The sequence below is a fragment of the Podarcis filfolensis genome, assembly GCF_964270895.1.
Source record: "Podarcis filfolensis genome assembly, chromosome: 17".
Taxonomy (NCBI): Eukaryota; Metazoa; Chordata; class Lepidosauria; order Squamata; family Lacertidae; genus Podarcis; species Podarcis filfolensis.
Genome location: NC_139621.1, coordinates 5,658,835 through 5,684,595, shown reverse-complemented (window position 1 = coordinate 5,684,595; position 25,761 = coordinate 5,658,835). Strand labels below are relative to the sequence as shown.

At 46.1% G+C, this 25,761-nt stretch overlaps 2 protein-coding genes across 2 annotated transcripts; both read left to right on the top strand.

Annotated features, from left to right (window-relative positions):
* Positions 1-3,845: 3,845 nt before the first annotated feature.
* WDR45 (WD repeat domain 45) lies at positions 3,846-14,417 on the top strand. The gene is made up of 11 exons (XM_083593632.1): positions 3,846-3,982; positions 5,630-5,741; positions 6,305-6,379; positions 6,483-6,587; positions 7,214-7,319; positions 8,183-8,277; positions 8,427-8,506; positions 9,997-10,205; positions 12,913-13,014; positions 13,096-13,241; positions 13,903-14,417. The coding sequence occupies exons 2-11, from the start codon at positions 5,693-5,695 to the stop codon at positions 14,010-14,012; spliced, it is 1,077 nt and encodes a 358-aa protein (XP_083449758.1). The 5' UTR covers positions 3,846-3,982; positions 5,630-5,692; the 3' UTR covers positions 14,013-14,417.
* A 3,009-nt stretch (positions 14,418-17,426) lies between these two features.
* PRAF2 (PRA1 domain family member 2) lies at positions 17,427-25,303 on the top strand. Its single transcript, XM_083594137.1, has 3 exons — positions 17,427-17,639; positions 21,948-22,165; positions 23,748-25,303. The coding sequence occupies exons 1-3, from the start codon at positions 17,461-17,463 to the stop codon at positions 23,885-23,887; spliced, it is 537 nt and encodes a 178-aa protein (XP_083450263.1). The 5' UTR covers positions 17,427-17,460; the 3' UTR covers positions 23,888-25,303.
* The last annotated feature ends 458 nt before the right edge of the window (positions 25,304-25,761 follow it).

Sequence of the window (25,761 nt, the reverse complement as noted above, 5' to 3'; positions counted from 1 at the left end):
GATGGCATTTCCCCAACCCATTCAGACTCTTCCTCTAAGGACAGGAGCCCTTTCTGCCTAGCTAAAGAAAGCGCGGCGCGCACAGCTCCTGCAGGAGAGCACGCAGGGGCTGGGGCAGGCGAAGGAGGGATGGAGGGGTGGATGTGGGCTGAGGCGTAGGGAGGGGCTGGCAAGGTTGCGATGGAGGTAAAATATTGGGGTAAGGTGGAGGATTGTCTGCAACTGACAAAAGAGCAGGTGCCGTCGGGGGCTGAGATGCCTGAGGTCCTAATCTAGCGACGGCGTCTGCACATTTCTGCCAAGTGAGCAGACAATGAATCGGAGCCCTCGGTTCTGCAAAGAGGGTTTTTCCGATCTTTTGCCAAGCCTCTGACCCTAAAGACCCCGATTCTGGATACCAGGGACATTGGCAAGCAATCTCACATAACAATTGTTCAATTTCTTTCAAAGAAAGATGAACACCCGCCACCCGCTGTCTAACGAGATGGAGCAACTCCTTGGCATGCTCCTGCTGGAACCTAGTCAGTTCCCCCCCCCCCATACTCACGAAGTAGCGCGCTGAGACTTTTCCAGTCGAGTGAAGTACAGGGGCTTGGCTGCGTAAGGGATCTGGCACGTCGGGGTCACCAGATGTTGGGTTGAAATAACGACAGACAGGTAGCGAGTGTCGTCTGGGAGGCATCTCCTGAGCAAGTCTCAAGAAGCCTCTTTTATTGAATATTACAGCATTGCCACATATGTGCTTATTGCTGATTGGTTAACACAAGTACAAAGCAAAGGTTGCATTAATCACCAATAGATTAAAGACTGGGAAAGGGAGCACAGAACTGGACAGGCGTGAAAACCTCCTTATTAAACTTTTACTAGTGATTGATATAGCATTCATCCGTAGATGTGGTCAACTATGCATTAAGAACAAGTCAGGTACAAACTCAGTGTGAACTGAACATTCTAGGAATGTTTCAGCTTAGAACGGTTTGCGCAGCATCATATGCAGAAGCGAAGCTTTCCTTCATAAACCTCATATTTTTCCTTCTCTTTGTGTGGTTGGTAGTATGATTCTGAGGACAGGTGCAACTGTCTCTCTGCCATTGTGACCCTTGGTTCCTTAGGCAGATTGCCTTGATGTTGTTGTTGTTTAGTCGTGTCCGACTCTTCATGACCCCATGGACCAGAGCACACCAGGCACTCCTGTCTTCCACTGCCTCCCGCAGTTTGGTCAAACTCATGCTGGTAGCTTTGAGGACACTGTCCAACCATCTTGTCCTGTCGTCTCCTTCTCCTTGCACCCTCAATCTTTCCCAACATCAGGGTCTTTTCCAGGGAGTCTTCTCTTCTCAGCCTCAGCTTCAGGATCTGTCCTTCCAGCGAGCACTCAAGGCTGATTTCCTTAAGAATGGATAGGTTGGATCTTCTTGCAGTCCATGGGACTCTCAAGAGTCTCCTCCAGCACCAGAATTCAAAAGCATCCATTCTTCGGCGATCAGCCTTCTTTATGGTCCAGCTTTCACTTCCATACGTCACTACTGGGAAAACCATAGCTTTAACTATACCGACCTTTAGCACCCTGTAATTTGACAGTGGGTTGTAGCCTTTTAGGGTGTTTCCAGACCAGATTTTAATCTGTGGTATCTCTTTACTAGGTAATCAGTGTGGTGCTGAGAGAGAACGGGGCCACCACAGTGCCCTTAAAGCCTTCATCAGTGCTACACCATGTCTGTGGGGGGAAAATCTCTCGCCTGCAGGCACAATTCCTCCCCATCTCTTCCTCTGCCAGGCTTAATTCTACATGAAACTTAACTGGGACCATATCCACTCCATTGCACAGTGCAATGGGGCTTTCTCCTCATTACTTGTCCTGGGATAGCTCAAGTCAAGTACAGCATGAGAAGCTTAATCTGAGGGTCGTGGGTTTGAGCCCCACACTGGGCATTGCAGGGGGTTGGACTAGATGACCATCGTTGGCACTTCCAACCTTATGATTCTAAAATACTGTGTCTGCTTTAGGAATCACCTAGCCACTGCTACCAAAGTTATTATTTCTATATCAAATGATTCCAATAATCAAGGGGACTGGGGTTTTCAAAGAAAGGCAAAGAGTGATTCCAAGGTATATCTGGCAGGGTAAGAAGCCAAGAATTCAGTTTAAGTTACTAACTGATGCGAAAGAAAGAGGAGGCTTCGCCCTGCCAGACTTGAAATTGTACTATGAAGCCTCATGTCTTTGTTGGTTAAAGGAATGGATAAAATTAGAAAATACAGAGTTGTTAGACTTAGAAGGATTTGATAACAGATTTGGATGGCACGCGTATCTGTGGGCTGAAAAGAAGAAAATCCATAAAGGCTTTGAGAACCACATTTTCCGAAGATTGCTGATAGAAATATGGGACAGGTATAAAAACCTACTTGAAGTAAAAACTCCACACTGGTTGTCTCCTTTAGAGGTTATGAGTGTTAAAAAAATTAATATGAGAAAGAATTGGATTACATATGGAAATTTGATTGTTAAAGAAGGGGGGAAATGGAAAATGAAACCTTATGAAGAAGTGAAAGAGTCGGTATATGACTGGTTGCATTATTTTCAAATAAATGAAATGTTAAAAAAAGATTTTAAAGAATATGGATATGCAGAGAAAGATTCTAAATTTCAAATAGAAATAATAAATAATGAATATAAAATCCTATCCAAAATGTATAAGATATTGTTGGAATGGCATACAAAGGATGAAGAAGTTAAATCAGTCATGATAAAATGGGCCAGAGATATTGGTTATAATATACAATTTAATGACTGGATAAAACTATGGAATGAAAGTATTAAATTTACTGCATGTACTGCATTAAAGGAAAATGTTATGAAATGATATATAGATGGTATATTACACCAGTAAAACTTGCAAAAATGTACAAAACATGTAAGAAGTGTTGGAAATGTAAAGAAAAAGATGGTACATTTTATCATATGTGGTGGGAATGTAAGAAAGTGAAAAGCTTCTGGGAGTTGATATATAATGAACTGAAAAAAATGTTGAAATATACATTTGTTAAGAAACCAGAGGCCTTTCTCTTAGGAATTGTTGGTAACAAAATAAATAGAAAGGATCATAAACTTTTCCTATTTGCAGTAACAGCGGCAAGAATATTACTGGCCCAGAAATGGAAACAAGAACAAATACTAATGTTGGAGGAGTGGAGAATGAAGCTGATGGACTATGCAGAACTTGATAAATTGACTGGGAAGATCAGATATCTACGAGATCAAAAGTTCATCGAGGACTGGGGAAAATTAGTTGAATACTGGGAATCTATAAGTGATAATGGAATAACGCTAGTGGCATTTAAAGAAGCTCTGTAATAACACAAGAAATACTGTAAAAAGGCAAAATAGAAGTGGGGGGTAGACATAAAGGCAATAGCAAAATTTGGAAATGTGTAATTAAAGAAGTTAGAATTCGGATGATTGGCAGAGAGGCCGAAGGAAGTCAAAAATGGAAAATTTAATAGAAGTTGTAATGTGGTATGAAGGTATGGAAAATCAATAAAATATAATTAAAAAAAAAAAGGAATCACCTAGCCACTAGCAGACTACGAACCTGCTGTCAGAGCAGCAGTGTTGAAGCGGAGGTTATGTATCTCCTCTTTTGCCTCTTAAGCTTCAAACTTCGGCAACGCCGAAGGGCTCGGAGTTGCCAGTTTTAAAAATGGCCGCTCCGAAGTCTCCCCGCTCGCCTTCCTTCCAGTTTCAAAAATGGCCGCCCTATGGCGATACGGCTCCGAAGGTTCCCCCCTCCCCGCGGCCTTTCTTCCAGTTTCCAATATGACCGCTGAGGCTTCAGAGTCCCCTCCGTGTCACGTGATACGGAGCCGCTCTGCGCCTCCTCTCGGTGGCCTGAGCAAAGCTAGCCTGGACGGGCGGCTGGTGTTGACTGCGAGGGAGCGCGACGTCCATGTAAACAAGGCAGGGGAAGAAGGGGCGCCTCAGGTGAGGAAGGGGCGCCCGGAGGGAAGGAGGGCAGGGCGCTCCGGGCACCTTTGGGCTCAGGAAGAGGTCGAAGGGACGTGCCTGGATCCGAACTGAGATCCCAGGAGTTTGCGTGAGAGGATTTGGGGAGGCAGGAAAAGGGGTTGGGGGGCCTGGCTGTGCCCCGTAAGGTCGAGGCGGGGGGTGGGAAGAGAAGGCACTTTATTATTACCAATTTTATATATATATAAAATTATATATATATACACACACACACACACACACACACACACCTATGTATTTTTATATATGCACACCCCACCTTCTTCCCTGACAGGGACTCAAAGTGGCTTACAGATAAAATAAGAACAGCTAAAAACATGGTGGGGGGGGGGGAAACATCATTAAAGACAATTAAATATATAATTGTCTAGATATTCCATTTTCAATGTATATTCATTTATTTATTTAGAGCCTTTGTACCTTGGCTCATCAGCCAAAACAGCTCCCAGGGCAGCTTACATGAAATCAAAGCAAGACTACCCACAGGCTTACGTTCTAATTAAGAAATAAAAATGCCACACACAAGGGAAAAGGGACAAGGAGGGAAGAGGAAAATAGAAAACTCAAAACTCAGGCACCAATTTCTAGCCTGTCCTTCCTCTATTGAGCAGCTGACATAGTTCAGAGGCGCCTGACGGAGCCGGGCTCCAGCAAAGCTCATGCAATGAACCCTGATTCCTATATCTTTTCCTCTCCCTTTGAGGCAGCTTGACGAAATGGCTGCCCCCAGATGACAGTTGAGAGGAGAGGAGGCCTGAAGAAGCTGGCCTCTTGCAGCAGAGCTAATGGGAAAACTTACAGATAATTACAATAAAAACTGCATGGCACCAGCCCTGGTGTTCCAAAGTTGGAGGGTATTCCAAATTCTGGGAGCAGCCACCATCGTGAAGGCCCTCACCTGGGCCTCAGTTGCAGGGGAATTTACAGAGAATTACCTCCCAAGTGGGAAAACGGATCGGAGGAAGCCACAGGTGCAGGTTATGGTACAATAAGACTTGGGGAAAGTGGAATAATCTGGTAAGGATCCCATCTCAGAGCTGGTTAGCTGGAGGCGGTGAGAGGCAGTATTGGGGATCTGGGGCCACGGGAGGGTGTCATGGAGGGTTTTATGGGCGGTAGAGAGAATCTGAACAGGAAGAGAAAAACGTATTGTATAAGGAGGGACAAGACTGGCAGTAACCAGAGTCAGAGACTGGGGTGTCCCAGGATAATAATAATAATCGTAATAATAATCGTAATAATAATAGTAATAATAATAATAATAATAAATAAATAAATTAAATAAATTCCATCTGGCTGGGTTTCTTCAGCCACTCTAGGCGGCTTCCAACAAAAGATTAAAAACACATTAAAATATAAGTCATTAAAAACTTCCCTAAACAGGGCTGCCTTCAGATGTCTTCTAAACGTCAGGTAATTGTTTGTTTCTTTGACATCTTGATGACAAGATTTGTAAGCTGGAGGAGCAGGAAACAATGAGAATAACAAATGTAACAGGAAAGTATTGGAGCTGCTTTTCATGTCCTCGGCATTGCTCCTCTGTGTTGATTTCTGTTTCTGACTTCCTCCTCTCCCTGTCATGGCAACCGTCACGTTGGGAAACAGTGTGTGGGAGCAGGCACCCCCTGTGTTCCTGACCCCATTGAGGGGTGCGCCCACAGGCTCATCATGGCACAGCAACGTGGGGTCAACAGCCTCCGCTTCAACCAAGATCAGAGTAAGTGATCTCCTACTACTGGATCTCCAGCTTGGATCCTCCACTGCACTTTTATTAGGAGTCATGAGCTCCCCCAAAACTGAGCCTTTCTTTTTGGAGAACTGAAGGATCTTGGGCCCTGAGGAGACACTGTTAGCCTAACATCTGAGGGCAGTGTGTGCCTCTGACTAAAGCTTTCCATTGTGGTTAACTTCTAAATTGTGAGGTGCTGGGACTCAAGCCTACCTCAAAGCTCTTCCCACAATCCCAAGTGATTGGAAAGTATGCAGTGGTTACTTATGGGTGAAAGAAAAGTCCTTTGTTGCTGCTTGGAGGCTTATAGCTTCATTTGTTTTAGGTCTGGGCCCTAGCATTGACTGCACGGCTTCATCCTGACTCAGACTAAACTTTCAAATGCTACATTTTCAGCATGTGTTTATTTCCTTTCGTTTATTTTATATGCTGCTCCTCCCTCCAGCCCCTGCAAAAACAAAATTTTAAAAACCCTAAAAATGGTTTGTGAGAATAAAAATATACATACGAAATAGCCAGGCATGTTTGATCCGTTCCTTCTTCCACTGTAGGCTGCTTCTGCTGTGCTATGGAGACTGGGGTTCGGATCTATAATGTGGAGCCTCTCATGGAGAAAGGCCACCTTGGTAAGAAATGGAGGGGCCTGAAAATGGAATTGTGGGGCACCTGTTTCTTCGACACACAGGTGTGTGTGCTAAAAGTACCCCTCTCTCTTTTTCCTTCTGCCAGATCATGAACAGGTGGGCAGCGTGGGATTGGTTGAAATGTTACACCGATCCAATCTCCTTGCTATTGTCGGTGGAGGTGGCAACCCCAAATTCTCTGAGATCTCAGGTATGTATCTCAAGGGAAAGAAGGGAGGGAGGCTGTCAGAACATACCGTATTTTTTGCTCTGTAAGACACACTTTTTCCCTCCTAAAAAGTAAGGGGAAATGTGTGTGTGTCTTATGTGGTGAATGCAGGCTGCGCAGCTATCCCAGAAGCCAGAACAGCGAGAGGGAGCGCTGCGCAGCACTTCCTCTCGCTGTTCTAGCTTCTGGCTTAAACGCGCGCAGCCTCTTCAGGGCAGTGGGGAGCCTTAATCCTGCTGCCCTGAAGAGGCTGCGCAGCTATCCCAGAAGCCAGCTATCCCTGCGCACCGATCCCTCTTGCTCTTTTGGCTTCGGGGATAGCCACGCAAAGCCTCTTGAGCGCAGCGGGAGCGCTCCTGCCTCTTTGCTCAAGAGGCTTTGCGTTGCTTTCTTGTTTTCTTCCTCTAAAAACTAGGTACGTCTTATGGTCGGGTGCGTCTTATGGAGCGAAAAATACATTAGCATCTGGCATAGTTGTGATTTCTGGAGATATATAATTGCTTCACTTCCATCACCGAATACTTATAACCTCCAAAGAGGGGGGAAGTTATCTCCTTGTTGGTTTTCTATGATTTTCTTCTCTCACACCCCCAATGTTTCCATTGTAGTCTTGATCTGGGATGATGCCCGTGAAGGGAAGGAGGGCAAAGAGAAGCTGGTTCTAGAATTCACCTTCACCAAGCCAGCCCTGGCTGTTCGCATGAGGCATGACAAGTATGTTGAAGAATCATCCTGTTTCACCAGGTTCTGGAGCTGATTTGGGATGGGGTATATGGAGTCATGTTCACAGCAGAGGAAAAATTAGGATATAAATGAAGGCACACTATCTTCATTTCTAGTACTCTTGTGTATGGCATTTTCCAAATCCAGATTTTGCACCCAGGAATGTGCTTAAAACTGAGCTGTCCATATCAACACAACACAACTAATTGTGTGCAGATTGACTGTTGTTTGAAGTGAGTGGACTTAACAATTTAACAGCCTTGATGACGATGACAATAAAACAAAAGCATCAGCAAAAAAACAGAAGGATCCAACATAAGTCTTGCAATAAAAAAACAGGACTACAGTAAAATGAACACATGAATGTGTACAGGTTTTTTTAATACCGTAAATGTGGCAATGAGAGGATGACGTCTGTATAGCCATGCACTATCTGTGCCTCATATTTTCACCACAATCAGGTCTTGGGAACTTTATATGTTTGTGTATTTTTTTCCCAAGGGACCTTTTTCTGCCTGTGTTAGGAACAAAAGCATAATTTATTCTGCATGTGCCAAATTTGAGAAAGGGAAAGAGGCATTTAGAATTTTTTGAACGTATATCTGCCGGAATGTAAGCTTGGATCATGGGTTCTCATCTGAGTCCTCCGTGGTGATAAAGAACTGAAGTTTTCCTTTTTCAAAAATGTGTTCTAAAGCCAATGGAGCAGCTCTGCCATTAATGCAAAGTCAGCTACATCCTTTGCAGAACATTTCTCAGATATATATGCATGTATAGATGCACACATGCAGGGAGAGAGTTTAAATTACAATCCATTTAGTTCTATACTTTTATTTTGCTCTTTCCAATTTCAGGATCATCATTGTGTTGCGGAATCGAATCTACGTCTACTCCTTCCCAGATAACCCCACCAAGCTCTTTGAGTTTGACACTCGGGAAAACCCCAAAGGTATGAGCCCCATACAGTCTCTCTCTCTCTCTCCTGCTAACTTCACCTGAACAGCCCCTTCTTATGTCAGCAGACCCCATCGCAGTCCTATTTATGTATGAGAATCTAGCCCAGCTCTGATTATTGTCTGCTTTTCCCTTGTACCTCAGGACTCTGTGATCTCTGCCCCAGCTTGGAGAAGCAGCTCCTGGTTTTCCCTGGGCATAAATGTGGCAGTTTGCAGCTAGTGGTAAGTGGAGAGGGCAGGGAAGGTAGGCACAGGAGAACTATCAACAAACCCAACCTTAGTCAGTGCTAGCTTATTATCACTGTCATTTAACAATTTGGAACTGCCTCTGTTGAGCAGTACCAAGGATCTTTCTAATCACTAAAAGAAAACCAACCTGGCTCATCCAGAACCAAAGGCGCTTTATCCCATACCCGTGTAGTACAGGAAAGGTCAAGGGCATTAACATTACTCATCAAGGATTGTATCCAAAGCTGCCAGTGTAATTCTTCTGGTGCAGTACCCTGCATGTACCCCAAAATCTACCCAGGGGTTTTGAGGGCTTGCAGGGGGTTGGAGAGAGCAGGAGAGGAAGAGCACATGGAAGTCCCTTGCCGCTGCAGAGACATGTTGTAGGATGTAAGCTGGCAGGTGGAACTGCAGTTTCCTGGCTCAGTTATTGAGTGTTTTTGCTCATTTGCAGATTCTAGTTTTTTATTGATAGATAGTTTATTTTGCTTGGTTAAGCAACCATGTTCACAGATGGATTATCAAGCAGTCACAGGCAGAGTGTGAACATGGTTACACATCCCTAGTATTGAAACAATTCAGAATTCTGTGTCCTGCATCATAAAAAGCTGTGTGTGTGTGCGTCAAGGTAAACAGTTTGCATATGTATTATATGGGATGAATTGAACAGCTTCCACACATGCCACAGAACTTCTACTGCACTTTAAAAAAAAAAAGGTAAAGGATCCCTGGATGGTTAAGTCCAGTCAAAGGCGACTACGGGGTGTAGTGCTCATCTTGCTTTCAGGCTGAGGGAGCCAGCTTTTGTTCGTAGTCAGCTTTCCGGGTCATGCAGGCAGCATGACTAAACCACTTCTGGCGCAACGGAATACCGTGACAGAAGCCAGAGCGCACAGAAAAGCCGTTTACCTTCCCACCGCAGCAGTACCTGTTTATCTACTTGCGCTGGTGTGCTTTCAAACTGCTAAGTCGGTAGAAGCTGGGACAGAGCAATGGGAGCTCACTCCATCAATGGGATTCGAACCGCTGACCTTCCGATCAGCATGCCCAAGAGGCTCAGTGGTTTAGACCACAGCACCACCTGCTCCTCTACTGCTCCCCTCTACCTTACTGCACTAGCAGAAGTTGCATAGTGGCTTCCATTGTATTCAGCTTTATTTTACGGGGATGAGTAAGATCTATGCAGGGCACTGATTGCCTCACTCCCTGGTCAAGGGGGGAAGGGAGAATGCAAGCATGATGTGGCACATGATCAGTCCTTACAAACCATAGGGTTGGGGCGGGGGGTGTTCGGTCTGGACCAGCCTCCCATGTCTGTGGCTGTGCTGAAACTTGATATTCCCAGTCAAGTGCTAGTATGTGAATCACTAGTTCATTTAGAATCCCACCTTCCGGCTGCTCAGTCACGTGACTTGGAGCAAGCAAGGCTGCATATTAGATCATGCTTCTTCTTTTGACCAAAAACTATTTTGTCCCCAACTTAGGATCTTTCCAGCACCAAGCCTGGGACCTCCTCTGCCCCCTTCACGATCAACGCCCACCAGAGTGAGATTGCCTGCATCTCTCTCAACCAGCAGGGAACTGTGGTGGCCTCTGCCTCTAAGAAAGGGACCCTCATCCGCCTCTTTGACACCCAGACCAAGGAGAAGCTGGTGGAGCTCAGGAGGGGAACAGATCCAGCTACCTTGTACTGGTGAGAAACGACACACTCCCAGCCATGCATGTTAGGAATACAGTCATACCTCTTGTTACGTCCGCTTCATGTTACGTTCTTTTAGGATACGTCCTGTGGCGACCCAGAAGTACCGGAATGGGTTACTTCTGGGTTTCGCCGCTCACGCATGCGCAGACGTGCAAAATGACATCACACACATGTGCAGAAGCGGCGAATCGCAACCTGCAGACACAGGTTGCGTTCTGCTCATGTTGCGAACGGGGCTCCGGAATGGATCCCGTTCGCAACCAGAGGTACCACTGTACATTCTTCACGAAATAGATTAATAGTTCCTGGAAACTTTTAAAAAGCGTTCCAGAAGTTTCTTCAATGTGTGGGAGTGGCACTCCAAGCTTAATTGATGTCAGCTGGAGATGCAATTAAAAGGAGGAAGTTGAGTTTGCAATGTGAGGCACGAGGAGAGCACACATACGCTGTTAGTACGCTTGCTTACAGCTATCTGACGAAGTGTGCATGCACACGAAAGCTCATACCAATAACAAACTTAGTTGGTCTCTAAGGTGCTACTGGAAGGAAATTTTTTATTTTGTTTCGACTACGGCAGACCGACACAGCAGACCGACACGGCTACCTACCTGCTTACAGCTAGTTTGGATATATGGTAAAGTGTGCTGCTGATACTATGAGTTTGCGGTATCAGGACTGTTTATTACTAGACTGAAAGTATACCGTGCCGAATAAAGGAAGAAGGACTGTAAATAGTTTGTAGATGGTAGTAACTAAAAATGCTTGTATAACCAAATAATAATAATAATAATAATAATAATAATAATAATAATAATAATAATAACAACAGGTTATTATTTATACCCCCGCCCATCTGGCTGAGTTTCCCCAGCCACTCTGGGCAGCTCCCAATCGAGTGTTAAAAACAATACAGCATTAAATATTAAAAACTTCCCTGAACAGGGCTGCCTTCAGATGTCTTTTAAAGATAGGATAGCTGCTTATTTCCTTCACATCTGAAGGGAGGGCATTCCACAGGGCGGGCGCCACTACCGAGAAGGCCCTCTGTCTGGTTCCCTGTAACCTCACTTCTCGCAATGAGGGAACCGCCAGAAGGCCCTCAGAGCTGGACCTCCGTGTCCGGGCTGAACGATGGGGGTGGAGACGCTCCTTCAGGTATACTGGGCTGAGGCCGTTCAGGGCTTTAAAGGTCAGCTTTAAATACACTTTGTATTGTGCTCGGAAACGTACTGGGAGCCAATGCAGATCTCTCAGGACCAGTGTTATGTGGTCTCGGCGGCCACTCCCAGTCACCAGTCTAGCTGCCACATTCTGGATTAATTGCAGTTTCCGGGTCACCTTCAAAGGTAGCCCCACGTAGAGCACGTTGCAGTAGTCCAAGTGGGAGACTATGCTTGCATAAAGTAATTATTGATTGTGCATTCGAGTGTGGCTACAGTTCTTGTCATCTGCCGCTAGGGAAACTCTGCTAGACACTTTGGGAGGCAGTTATGGTTGGTAACCTCTAATAATGCACTGGGTCCTCAGCCACAGAGTACTCCTAAGATACATGTTTAGAGGTGCTCAGCCATTGAGCAATGCTGTAGTCACTTCACCTGGGGCAGCAAGCCTCGCTGCTGCAAAGGTGTCCCACTCATTGATGCCAAGCATGTGTGCTGCCCTAGCAAGGCCTGTGGTGGTGTGATCTCATGAACTGCCGGAAAGCAGAACTGCATGTTGCTGTTGGTCCTCCGATTACAGCTTGCAGATCACTGTCCCAGGTGGTTCACGATCAAAGATGAGCAGAAGGCTATTTTTCAAGAATAACAGCTACAGTTCTTTTCAGGGGTAGGGCCCTCCCAGGTGTTGTTGGAAGCCCCTCAGCCCCCGCCAGCATGGCCCTCGTATTTACGGGACTGCCTCTCCTGGTATGCCCTGCAGAGGACCTTAAGGTCCTTGAATAACCATAGTTTAGAGGTCCTGGGCCCTAAGGAAGTGAGACTACCCTCCACCAGGGCCAGGGCCTTTTCAGTGATGGCTCCAACCTGGTAGAATGCTCTTTCCCATGAGACTAGGGCCCTTCAGGATTTAACCTCCTTCCATCAGGCCTGTAAGACAGAGCTATTCCGCCTGGCTTTTAATTTGAATTCAGCCCGATCTTTTATTTCCCTTCCCTTCCCTCCCCCTCCTCTTTTATGAAGATCACCCGCTCTGAGACCCCACAGCTAATTCTCCCCTGGCCTCCTTGCTGGCCCAAGTAGGACTAATTCAGCCAGCTAGGCCTAGGGATTATCTAATGCATATTTCCCCTAAATTGATTTCTGAATTTTGAATTTTATTGTTATTCATATTTTTATACTGTATTTTATGCTGCTTTTACAATCAAGTGTTTTAAATTTGTTGTTAGCTGCTCTGAGCCCAGTTTTTGAACTGGGAAGGGCGGGGTAGAATTTTATTATTATTATTATTATTATTATTATTATTATTATTATTATTATTATTATCAGTGGTCAGGTGGGCATGGCAGTCCAGCAACATTGAGGAGCATTGGGCAGATAGTTTTGTGGGGCTTTGGGGAGACACTCTGTGGTGGCGACTCTACTTTTACCTCTCCTGCTCTTTTCTCGGGGAATTCGTCATTGCGTGGACGCAGTGGTGGGGAAGAGATTTTTAATCAGGCGTCCTCACCGATCACCTTAACCTTCTCTTCTCTCCACAGCATTAACTTCAGCCACGACTCTTCATTTCTCTGTGCCTCCAGTGACAAAGGGACCGTCCACATCTTTGCCCTGAAGGATACCCGCCTAAATCGGCGCTCAGCGTAGGTAGTTGATCGACACGTTTGAGGGGAAAGCGTTGCCGCCTGTACTGTTCTGACCCTCTTCCTTCCCCCCTCTTGCAGGCTGGCCCGTGTGGGGAAGGTCGGGCCCATGATAGGCCAGTACGTGGATTCTCAGTGGAGTCTGGCCAGCTTCACGGTGCCAGCAGAGTCTGCCTGCATCTGCGCCTTTGGCAGGAATACCTCCAAGAACGTCAACTCGGTCATTGGTGAGTGGCACTGATGGGTGGCTGTGGGTGACTCTGTTGTATCGGCTGCTGGACAGCTCGCTGCAGAACAGCTGCGGCTGTGCCCCATGGCCAGACCTGCCTCGGGTGGTGGTTTGGCTGCCACTGAACAGCAACAAATTGCCCGTTGTGGAGTTTATTGTTATAATCTCTTCCCACACTCCCACAGCTTGGCCACAGACATAGGTAAGGTAAAGGTAAAGGGACCCCTGACCATTAGGTCCAGTTGTGGACGACTCTGGGGTTGTGGCTCTCATCTCGCTTTATTGGCCGAGGGAGCCGGCGTACAGCTTCCGGGTCATGTGGCCAGCATGACTAAGCCGCTTCTGGAGAACCAGAGCAGCGCACGGAAACGCCGTTTACCTTCCTGGAGTGGTACCTATTTATCTACTTGCACTTTGACGTGCTTTTGAACTGCTAGGTGGGCAGGAGCTGGGACCGAGCAACGGGAGCTCACCCCGTTGTGGGGATTCAAACTGCCGACCTTCTGATCGGCAAGTCCTAGGCTCTGTGGTTTAACCCACAGCGCCACCCACGGACATAGGAGGGAGGCCCAATTTTGAACTTCCTTCCTTGTAAGCTCTCTTTGGATAATCGTTCCTGCTGTGTCCAGAGTGTCTCAGTTCTATTTCTCCTCTTACAGCTATCTGCGTCGATGGCACTTTCCACAAATACGTCTTTACCCCAGACGGCAATTGCAACCGCGAGGCCTTTGACGTCTACCTGGATATATGTGACGATGATGACTTTTGAGCCCAGCTGAGCCCCTGCCATGGGCAGGCAGAAGAAGCGTGCTGGGCAACTGGGGGAGCATTTGCTTTGAGGCATGTTAAGGACACAGGCTGGGAAAGAACAAGGTTCTGGCGGGAATCCCACTGGACTTTTATGACAGGGTGGGATAGATCCTCAGAGAACTCTCCTCTCGATGCTGTTGCCTTGGGTATCCTGTTCCTGCGCTCCCTTTGCCTGGCTACCCATCCCATGTGGGACCAGTGAGAAGGCTCAGTGGGGTGGAGTGTTTGGAAAGAGAACTTTTCAGAGTCTGCTCAGCCTGGATTTTGGAAGCTGGGGAGGCAGGTTCCCAGCTCTTGGCAGACATTTGGAGGGGCAGGGTGGAGGAGGGGTAGAACTATCATTAAAGTTCAAGTGCAAATGCTTCTCATTTGCTTTATTGTCATTCTGTAAGGGGTGGAAGACAGAGGCTGAAGAATCCAGACCTAGCCTAGGACTAATAGTCCACTTGGGGGTCATTCATTTGCATCAGTCAGGAGGGAATGAATAATCATTTTGTGTGGAGGAAAGGCAGGGATGAGGGGGAAGTGTTGTTTGAAAAATGGTAGGCCACACATCATGAACCAATGCTATTAGGTGCACCTCCCTGCCCCCTCAACATCCTTTTTCTTCACATGGATTTCTGTTTTCTGCATTTTGGCTCCAGTAAATGCAATTTAGCAAGCTCCCACAATGCATCTGATGCAACAGTAAAAGTTCAGAGGAACTTGCTTTATATTCTCTCTCATTCCTAGCCAGAAGGCTGGTTAGATCCCTTATCAACAAACTACTACTGCATGGGCAGGGAGTTCTTGCTTAAATGTTTGCATCAATGATCTCCTCTGGTACTTCTGAAGTGGTACAATCCAGACACAGATCCATTCATTATGTTGCTCTTCCTACGCTCTGCTGGTTATTTTTGGTGCAGTTTTGCATCCAGCTGTTCAAATCCACACAACGGGGTGAGCTCCCATTTGCTCTGTCCTAGTTCCTGCCAACCTAGCAGTTTTAAAGTATATCAGTGCAAGTAGATAAATAGGTACCGCTGCGGCGGGAAAGTAAACGGCATTTCTGTGTGCTCTGGCTTCTGTCATGGTGTTCCATGCACCAGAAGCGATTTAGTCATGCTGGCCACATGACCCGGAAAGCTATCTGTGGACAAATGCCGGCTTCCTCGACCTGAAAGTGGAGATGAGCGCCACACCCCATAGTCACCTTTGATTGGACTCAACCATCCAGGCGTCCTTTACCTTTACCTATCATACAGATAATTTGCCATGGCTACAAGTGCTATTGCAAAGCAGTTTTTAAAACCCAAAAACAAATACCTGATTTTTGGAAAATGTAAATATTTTCTGCTGATCATTTTCAGTGGACTTCCTTTGGTTTTTTGGAAGCAAGTCCTATTGCTTTCAGAGGGACCTGTTTCTAAGGAAGTGTGATCCTATGCATGCATACTCCAATTTATGTCCCACTGTGTTCAATGGGGCTTGCTCTAAATTAAGTATGCACAGAACTGCAGGTTCCACAAACCTATCCTCTTGCATCTGGTTGGACTACAACTCCCATCACTGACCACTGGGTCTGGTAGTTAAGGATGATGGGAGTTGTCCAACAACAAGTGTGAGAATAGCTGATAGGCTGTTGAGGAGGATGGGAAATAGAGGGCCTGGAGAAGTCCTGCATCCACAGAAGGTATTTTGGCTGTCCATTTGAAATATTTTAATAAACGAAAGAAGATAATTGATATTCAGCCAACAATAATTATATATTACACACCCAGACTGAGGTGGTGCCACTTGGGAAAACATGGGAGGGAAAGGGAATAAAATGAATGTTGTAAACATAAACAATGTAGAAAAATAAAGGGAAATTTCCACATATGGATCTCAACATTACAGAACAGAGGAATCTTGTATTTTGAGAAAGAACCCAATATATAAAAATTCCTGGAAGGCAATAAAAGAGTGGCAATAGAGCTGGATGTCCAGTTTGATTGACGTTTGCTGGAATCCCATTATATGTATGGCAAAGCTGCAGTCTATGCACTTCCATCGGAGGAAGCTGGGCTGACCTCAGTGGCACATGCTGTGCAAAGCGCCCTGATCACACTCTAACCATCACAGTGGGCTGCTTATTATTCCCACCCACCCACCCAAAACTGCAGGCACTTTTATGTTCTCTTAAAATAAAGCTTTAAAATAGTAATCAAGAATCTAAACTTGTGTGTGTTTTAAAATATGGTGGGGTTTTTCTTGATGTTATTGTAGGGTTGCCATAGTTCAGTATTTCATAGCTTTGTCGAGCAGTTTCTTAAAAAATCCAATTTTAAAGGTTTTTTTAAAATTATTTTTAGGAAAATCTCCCCAAAAGCCACTGCCAAACTGGGTTGCCATAGGTCCGGATTGTCACAGGCACATAAGCGTTTGGTGCTGTTTTCGACTACCATATTCCGGCTATGTCCGGACATATGGCAACCCTATTTATTGTTTTATCTTTTTGTAAACCGGCTGTGAGGATGGGGATTTTTTGTTGTTGTTGTTTTTGGTGTTTTCCTTTTTAAAAGCAAGCTGTGTATTATAAATCTTAAGAAACGAACAAACTGCACGGAAGCCAAGTGATGTGAGCTGGGCTGGATTTAGATTTGATGAGGCCCTAAGCTACTGAGTGTAATGGGGCCCTTTGTATGTCCAGCTGTCCTTTGTCAAGAAATTGTGGCTGGTTTTGTGTTGAATATATGCTATTTAGTCATTTACGGACCTAATAGGTATCTAGAGGGACGCAGGTGGCGCTGTGGTTTAAACCACAGAGCCTAGGACTTGCCGATCAGAAGGGCGGCAGTTTGAATCCCCGCAACGGGGTGAGCTCCTGTTGCTCGGTCCCTGCTCCTGCCAACCTAGCAGTTCGAAAACATGTCCAAGTGCAAGTAGATAAATAGGTACCGCTCCGGCGGGAAGGTAAATGGCATTTCCATGCGCTGCTCTGGTTTGCCAGAAGCGGCTTAGTCCTGCTGGCCACATGACCCAGAAGCTGTACGCCGGCTCCCTCGGCCAATAAAGCGAGATGAGCGCCGCAACTCCAGAGTTGTCCGCGACTGGACCTAATGGTCAAGGGTCCCTTTACCTTTAATAGGTATCTAAAGCCATTTGCCACTGTTGCTGTATGTAGCTTTTATTTTATTTGTGTTTTATCTTATATTTTGGAAATGTACATCCAGGTGTGTTTGTTCCCCTTTATTTTTGGGGGGGGAGGCCAAGAGAGTGGGTCCCTAAACTATAGCTTGTTCACCTTATACGTAAACGCGTCACTGGATGCGAGCCCAGTTCCCACCGCCGGGACTACAATTCCCATCTCTCCCCGCGGCGAGGCCCGTGCTGGCCGCGGTGCATCCTGGGGCTGGTAGTCCCGTCCCCGCCGCCCGCCAGCGAAGATGTCCGAGGTGCGGCTGCCGCCGGTGCGGGCGCTGGAGGATTTCTTGCTGGGCTCCAGCCGGCTGTCTCCGCCGGACGTGCGAGACCTGCAGCGCTGGCACAACCGCGTCGTCAACAACCTGCTGTACTACCAGAGCAACTACCTGCTGGCGCTGGGCGCGGGGCTGCTGCTCGGAGGGTCAGTCCGGCGCCGGGGCCGCGCAAGCTGCGCGCACGCCCGAAAGACGCGCGCAGCATCCTCGGGGGCCAGACGGGTGGGGGGTGGGCGAAGGAGGAGCGGGGTGGAAGCGGGTTAAATCCGGGGTGAAGCCCCAAATGCCTTGAGTTGGGGGCCGGATTGAGGATGGATGAGGCCCTAAGCCGCTGAAGGCAATGGGGCCCTTGATATGTCCAGCTGTCCTTTGTCAACAACAAATTGTGGCTGTTTTTTGTCTTGATTTATATGGTAATTTTAAAGCGAAATGAGCGCCGCAACCCCAGAGTCGGTCATGACTGGACCTAATGGTCAGGGGTCCCCTTTACCCTTTATAGGGTAATTTATGGACCTAATAGGTATCTAAAGCCATTTGCACATAACAAAATATGTATTATATGAGGGCCGGATTTAGGTTTGATGAGGCCCTAAGCTACTGAAGGTAATGGGGTCCTTTGTATGTCCAGCTGTCCTTTGTCAACAACAAATTGTGGCTGTTTTTTGTGTTAAATGCATGCTATATGGTAATTTATGGACCTAATAGGCATCTAAAGCCGTTTGCACAGAACAAAATATGTATTTGTTGAGCTGAAATACAATTAAGAAGAACTATATTAATAGTAAAATACAATTAAGAAGAAGTATATTTTTGGGGGGGTGGCCAAGAGAGTGGGGCCCTAAACTATAGCTTTAGCTTATACGTAAATCCGGCACTGGATTTAATGCATGTTCTGGCTTTGTCCGTGGAGTAGCTGGGATTTTTGTTTGGGGGACGGGACGGGGGAGCAGGCCTTTTGTTGGGGCAGAACCTCAGTTTGCTATGCATTTTTATTGATTTTTGTTGGTTTAGGGGGGCAGCTGCCCCTCCCTTACCCCCCAACTCCCATGGGTTTGGCTCTGCTTTGTGTACCCACGCCCGGTGGCTTTCACGGGTTGCAGATGCTGTAAATTGGTGATGGAGGAGTCCCCGCGGCTGGATGCTGTTGGACTCCAACTCCATCAGGAACAGCCAGCGTGGCCGGAGACGAAGGGAACTGTATTCTAGCGTGACAGGGCAGGGCTGCAGGCTGCTTCTCTATTAAAGAAATCCCTATGGGTAGGAGGGGGAAAGAGATGTGCAAGGTGGAATCACCTCTTTCCTAACCTCCCCTCCTCACTTCCTTTCATTTTATTTATTGCTCTTGCAGTGCCTGTAGCGGTAAGATGACAGATTGCAAGCTGAAGCTTTTGGCCACGACTCCTCTCCGACCTGGGAAAAGGGTTGCATGTATGGGGGACTGTGGTTAAACGTATAGGGGCGGTCAAGCAGGCCCAGTAAAAAAGGGAGGCAACGCTAGTACAAGCAATAGGGCTTCTCTTAAACTGAGCCCAGAGCCCGATCATAGAATTGTAGAATTGGGAGGGTCGCATTTAGTCCAAACCCAGGAAGCTGTTGTCAGTGCAAGAGCCTAAGATCCTGTGTTCCTTAACAGTCAAATTGTTGAGGGGGGGGCTGTTCAGGATTCCAAACATGCTCTCCCACCCCCAATTCTTTATTCCCTCTCCTATACACAGTTACATGAGAGTAGGTCTTGCGGAATTTACTGGAACTTTCTTCCCAGTAGGGACGCGGGTGGCGCTGTGGGTTAAACCACAAAGCCTAGGGCTTGCCGATCAGAAGGTCGGCGGTTCGAATCCCTGCGACGGGATGAGCTCCCGTTGCTCGGTCCCCGCTCCTGCCAATCTCGCAGTTCTAAAGCATGTCAAAGTGCAAGTAGATAAATAGGTACCGCTCCGGTGGGAAGGTACATTTCCGTGCGCTGGTCTGGTTCGCCAGAAGCGGCTTAGTCATGCTGGCCACATGACCCGGAAGCTGTATGCCGGCTCCCTTGGCCAGTAAAGCGACATGAGCGCCACAAGCCCAGAGTCGTCCTGGACTGGACCTAATGATCAGAGGTCCCTTTCCCTTTCCCTTTTTACTTCCCAGTAGACATATATAGTATTTTACGAAAAACTGCTCCCTTTCCCTTATGGGGTACTCCGGAGCCCATATAGAGTCCTTAAGTGGGTCCCCTATTGGTAGGAGAAAATAACAGAGGCCATCCAGAGTATATTGAGAAGCTAAGCGGCCTGATCTTTATTCAAGGAACTGTTTCAACAGGGTCCCCACTCACCGCACGCAGGAGGGAGGAGAACCCGGAACAATGGTGCGCAAGCCCTTATATAGACTTTTGAAATTGCCCACCCTGTAGCCCAAGACACCCCCCCAAAAAAACCCCCCACCATACATACATCACAGAAGGAGGCAGTCTCCAGCAGAAATTCTGTTTGCCAGGATACCTGATGATGGTCACTGATTGTATTACCTGGGTAGTCTGGCCATTTTTTTCTGATGGTTAAGACTTTAGTTCCTGGATCCAGGTCACAGGCTCACCCTGTTCTCAAACAAATACGCCCTTAAGACAGGAATTGTAAGCAAAAAGACAATAGGAAGGTTTTCCCCATTCGCCTCCCTTACTGCAGAGGAATATCTGAGGTCATTGGGAGAGTCAAAATGGCTTCAGGATTGCTCTCCCATACTCTTTCAGACACATGGTTCATATATCTAGATATGTGTGCATTTATGATTATTTATTCTATATTTGAGATCTTAAAATTCTTATAACAATGGTATTGGCCTGGAAACATGGCTTCTGAGAACAGGAGAATTTTCTTCCAGGATTGAGGTTCATCTAGCTCAGCATTTTCCCTTCCAAGTAAACGTAAATGTTGTGGGTAATACCAAATGGTTCAGGATGGTGAAATCCAGAATGGATTATTAAGAGGACCGAAAGGATGTCCTTGCAGGAGAGGTGAATGGCAGGCACTCCGACAGAACAGAGATTAGATTAGGGTTTCCATATTTCAAAAAGTGAAAATCTGGACACACAAGTTGTTGAGCTCCCCCACCTTTTTTTTCTTTTCTTTTTGCCCAAAGTTGTTGAACTTGTTTTGGAACTATTTTTTAATGAAATTTGCTAAAATCTACACCACCGACATTGACTGCCATACAGCCGGATTTTCCCAGACATTTCAGCAATTTCCACCCGGAAATCTGTTTACAAGAACTGAACACCGGCTATGTCCAGGAAATTCTGGACGTATGGCAACCCTAGATTAGATGCGACTGTAAAGCTACATATACCAGCAATGAAACTGCAATGTTCCATTTAGCCCTGAGAGGAGCGAGAAATAGCAGAATCAGTGTTGCAATATCATTTCTGCCAAGGTTCTCTTATATCTGCATTATTTTTAGCAGGACTCATGGTGATCTCTTGTAAACAAAGCTTATTGATCTGTCTTCTATGCATTTGTTCATCATCCTATGCCAAAAGGGTTTTAAGGCAAATTACGGCAAAAAATATAGTGCACATAACAAAATACAAAATCCCATAAAAATAAGCAGCAATAAACAATCATTATAAGTGATCATACACTAAATCCCAGCAATTAAAACTCTCCAACCACCCAGTTATATCAGCACAATCACCATAAAATGACAAACCAACAGTCAGTGATCAGGAAAGAGTCTGGGAGAAAAGAAAAATATTGACATGGTGCCGGAAAGATGTTAAAGTCAGTGGCAGACAAGCTTCTTTATGGGGAATATTCCACAGGGTGATAGGGGGTGGGGACGAGAGCAAGAAAGGCCCTTACTCATTTCACCACCCTTCAGAGTCCCGCTCCATGACCAGTTCTCTGGCCAAATAGTAAAGGCCGCTACTTAAAATGGGTCTTAAAAGTAAGGGCCAGCCCACAAGACCACCTCATGCTAACAGGATATACAGTCATACCTCGGGTTACAGACGCTTCAGGTTGTGTTTTTTTTGGGTTACGGACCGCCGAAACCCAGAAGTACCAGAACAGGTTACTTCTGGGTTTCGGCGGTCGCACATGCACAGAAGCGCCAAATCGCAACCTGTGCGTGCGCAGAAGCACCACTGTGGGTTGCGGATGCTACAGGTTGCGAACTTGCATCCTGCACGGATCACATTCGCAACCTGAGCATCCACTGTATTGTCTTTAAATGGAGTCATAGGAGCCAACTCCTAGAAGCCCGTGGGGGTTTCAGCCCCCACAATAAAATATTTGAGGAGGCTGCCCTGCCCCAAGTTGATGGGCATCGCCATTCAAATGGAGTTTGTGCACTGCGTCATGTGATCGGTGGTGCGGGGTGGGGCTGACCTGGGCCCCCACAATATTTTATTCAAGTGGGCACCCCTGAATGGAATTGACATTGCATTCCTAGTTCCCACCCTGCCCATTTCCTTACAGGTACTTTCGCCCCTTGTTGACTCTGCTGAGCGCTGCTCTCGTGACGCTGATCTTTGTGGGCTTCATCTGGGCGGCTGAAAACAAGGCTCCCGTGCGACGCTTCCGGCGGAATTACCCCGGCACTTGCCTCCTTACCATCCTTGGCTCGGCGTACTTTCTGGTGTCTCTTCTCGATGGCTCCGCCACCTTCTTGTTTTTCATCGCTCTGCCCATAACGTGTAAGTCCCGAAAGGGAAGTGGGGTAGACGTGGCATGGAAGCATCCAGGTTAATGTGATTGTTGTGCCTCGTTGCTGAGATCTTGCAAATCTAGTGCTCTGTTAATGTTTGCATGGAACTTTAGCTTCAGTATAGAATAATTCAGTAGTGCAATAAGCAGAACAGTTTGCATTCTCCGACCATTCCTGAGTAGAATCTATTCTGGCATGGAAACCACAGTATTTTAATTTTTAAAAAATATTTTATTATTATTAAAATAATTCAACACTAATACATACATGTTACGAATATACAAACATACATTTCATACCATCCTTAAAAGTATTCATACATACCCACACATACCTCAATCTGTGGGATTGAATGTGGGTATGTAGGAAACCACAGTATCTTAGCTTTCTCTTAAAATAAAAAAACTTCTAGTTCCCAGAGTTTCAGATGAATCTGAAAACACACAGCCTCTGTAAAAAGCCCCGGTGCTCAGGGGTCTACCTCCCAAATGTGCTGGACCCCACATTCTGCACAAACCTCTACATAGGTAGGTAGATTGAAGACAAACCTTCCTACATGCAACTGGCTAAGTTGCCTGTTCCTTTGAACATCAAAGCAAGTTGCATTATTCCATGGCTATTAAATTTGTTCATTGAACAGCTGTCATGGTTGATTGAAGGCTGGTGTTAATCTGTATTCCAGTCAGACTTTTGTTAGTTCTACAAAGACCAAGGCTAGGTTGATGCTCAGACACTTCTTTCTGTAATATGTAAGTAAGACAAAATGTCCTATATTTATACACCGATCAGTTCTCCCCTGTGGTGTTTCCATGATACAGTTAGGGCTCAGTGCATGTTGCAGTGCTGCTGGAGCCCAGAAAATCTACATCATGTGGTCTTAAGTCCAGAGTCTCTCAGCTTTCACTTTTTAAAAAAAGTAAGGTTCTAGTGCTGGTGGTTGAGAAGTTAAGCTCGAAAGTGTTTGGTGCAACGGCTGAAATCTTTTGATGAGTAGGAGCCGGTCGTGGGGCTTCTGTGATCTGCATGGCTCCTTCCTTCATCCAGAATAAAGTATGCACAATAATTAAAAATGCTGAAAGAGCCATCCAATTTAAGAGGAATCATGCAAATTTGCTCTTTTCGCCTAGTTTATTTTGCTTTCAGCATTTCATTTTACAGTATTTTTTATTAGGCAAGGGTACCGGCAGCCCAGGCTGTGTTTGCCTGTCTTTCTCCTTCTCACACTCATTGAGTTGAATGATGGAAAATCTCCCTACGGCTCCTAGGAAAGCTTGTGGTAGAGAGGAAAGGGCTACTCTAGCCTTGCACTTTTTGCCCTGGATGAATGAACTTACTTTCTTCTTTGGCGATCCCTCGTAGCCGAGTAAGATTGTCTTCCATAAACACAGTTTTAACAATGAGTCCGTAAGTGACTGTGGAGGCCAATTCTGGACCCACGCATCCTTCAGACATGTGGCCTATATATCTATGTACGTGTTTGCCTGGTCCATTTATGAACCTTTATTATATACGTAAGACCTTAATTTATTTATTTTGCCCTTCTACCTCCCCCAACCCTTTCTCCACTGCAGTGACCCTCATCCATGCCTCCCTGCGCCTCCGGAACCTCAAAAACAAGATTGAGAACAAGATAGAGAGCATCGGACTCAAGCGCACTCCCATGGGTCTGCTCCTGGAAGCTCTAGGACAGGAACAGGAAGCCGGATCCTAGACGATTCCCTTTTAATTCTCCCTTTTCCCTCTGGAAATATGCTACCTTCCTTCCATTGACTGTTCACTTTCCCCCTCTCTGATCCCCAGCCTGTCTGCTGTCTGTTCACTTAACCCAACCTAGCGGCCCAGCTATGAGCTCATGCAAAAGGCGGCCTATGTCCTGTGGATCAGAGCAGATGGCCATTGGGACTCCCTGTCCCCAATGAATGAGGCTTGAAAGCAGAGTAGAAGGGGAACAGCAAATAGAGTGGAAACCAAGGTAGTATTTCTTACTGGCCGTTAAGTATTAAGTACTGCGACTCTTTACCTGTTTAAGTTTAAAAGGGTTCCAGTGCATGAGAAAGGGAAAAGAAGCTGAAAATAAGATTTATGAAACACAAGGCTGTATTATCTTTTTTATAAAAAAAACAACAACTGGTGTAAAATGTTAGACTGTAGTATGCCTAGACACATTTAAAAAAAACAAACGACCCAAGGATCAGGACTTGATCCTAGAGCAAAGAACAGTAGCCAGCCAACCAATTAAAAGGGAGCCTCGTTCTAATTATTCCAAGCGCGGGCGAACTTTAGTATTTACTAGTATAGCATTACTTAGCATTTATATAGCAGCTCCAAACACTCCCAAGTGCTCCACCTACAGCATGTAATCCTTTCAACAGCCATGTTGTGCAACTCAGTATTTGATCCCCACATTGCAGCTAGAGGGAGGTGGGGCCTGCAGAAAGCTGCTTGCCTTAGCCTATAATGGCGGAGCCGAGGTGGTCTTCTGTAGACCTCTTGTTTTCAGAAAAGGGAGATTAGGCAAGAGTTCGGATTGGATGGAGGAAAGGGGAAAAGTAATTTTGAAGAAGCTCTAGCTAAGTCAGAAATGGGGAGCCTTTTCTTGAACTACAGCTCACATGTCTCTGGCCATTGGGCTAGTAATTCATTAACCCTGTGGGCTTCCCTTATCTTATGCATTGTGTGGAAAGGACACTCCAAAGTTCAGAAGCTGTGTAGCAACCTATACATTCCGCTCCGCAGAGGGAACCCCCAGCCCAGGCAAACAGCGAGAGGTTCTTAAGAGGAGCAGAAGAGGCTTGTCTAGCCATTTCCAGAGACCAATCAGGCAGAGTTTGACTCCTTGTCTTTTGCGGAGTTCTTATAGTATTCAAAACTTCAGAGAATGGACCAAACCCTGGTATAGTGTGTCTTTAAGAGATGTAGCTGAAGGGTAGGATGTTTTAATAAAATGAAGGAGCTTGGAGACTCTACAAGCATTGCCAAAATTAATAACTGTCCAAGGGGTTCAAATATTGTATCTCTCCATTTCTTCTATATGCAGTTTGCATTTATTGGGTAATGGGAGGAAATCAGTTTCAAAACCCTCTGTATGGCACTTTTTTTGTTAAAAAAATGTTATTGATTGACAAAATGACTTAATCACTAAGTCTCTCTCTCTCTGTGTGTGTGTGTGTGTGTGTGTGTGTGTGTGTGTGTGAAGGGGAGGTGGCTGCCTCTGTACCTCTCAATTTTGTGTGTATGAGGAAGGAAAAAGCAAGCGCAACCATTGCAACCTCCATGAATCGCGCCTCCTTTTACTCTATGCCCAGCAGTGGATTCCTTCAATCTCTCTTGCCCGATTCATGACCCTTCTGCCAATGTGCCCCTCGATTAAACTGTGTGCTAATTTGGTTGCTCTGTGCCAGCAAACATTTCTGCTTGCCGGACGGGACAATCTTCCCTCTCCTCCCCCTGCCCGTTCTTCTAGGGGTTCTCGAACAGTCCCCTGAACCAATTTAGGAGGACAAGGCCTGTTATGCTAGCAGAACTCTTTGTGCTGGTTCCTGCTAGTGTACCTGTTTCGCTGAATCCAGCCCTGTATGTATAAGA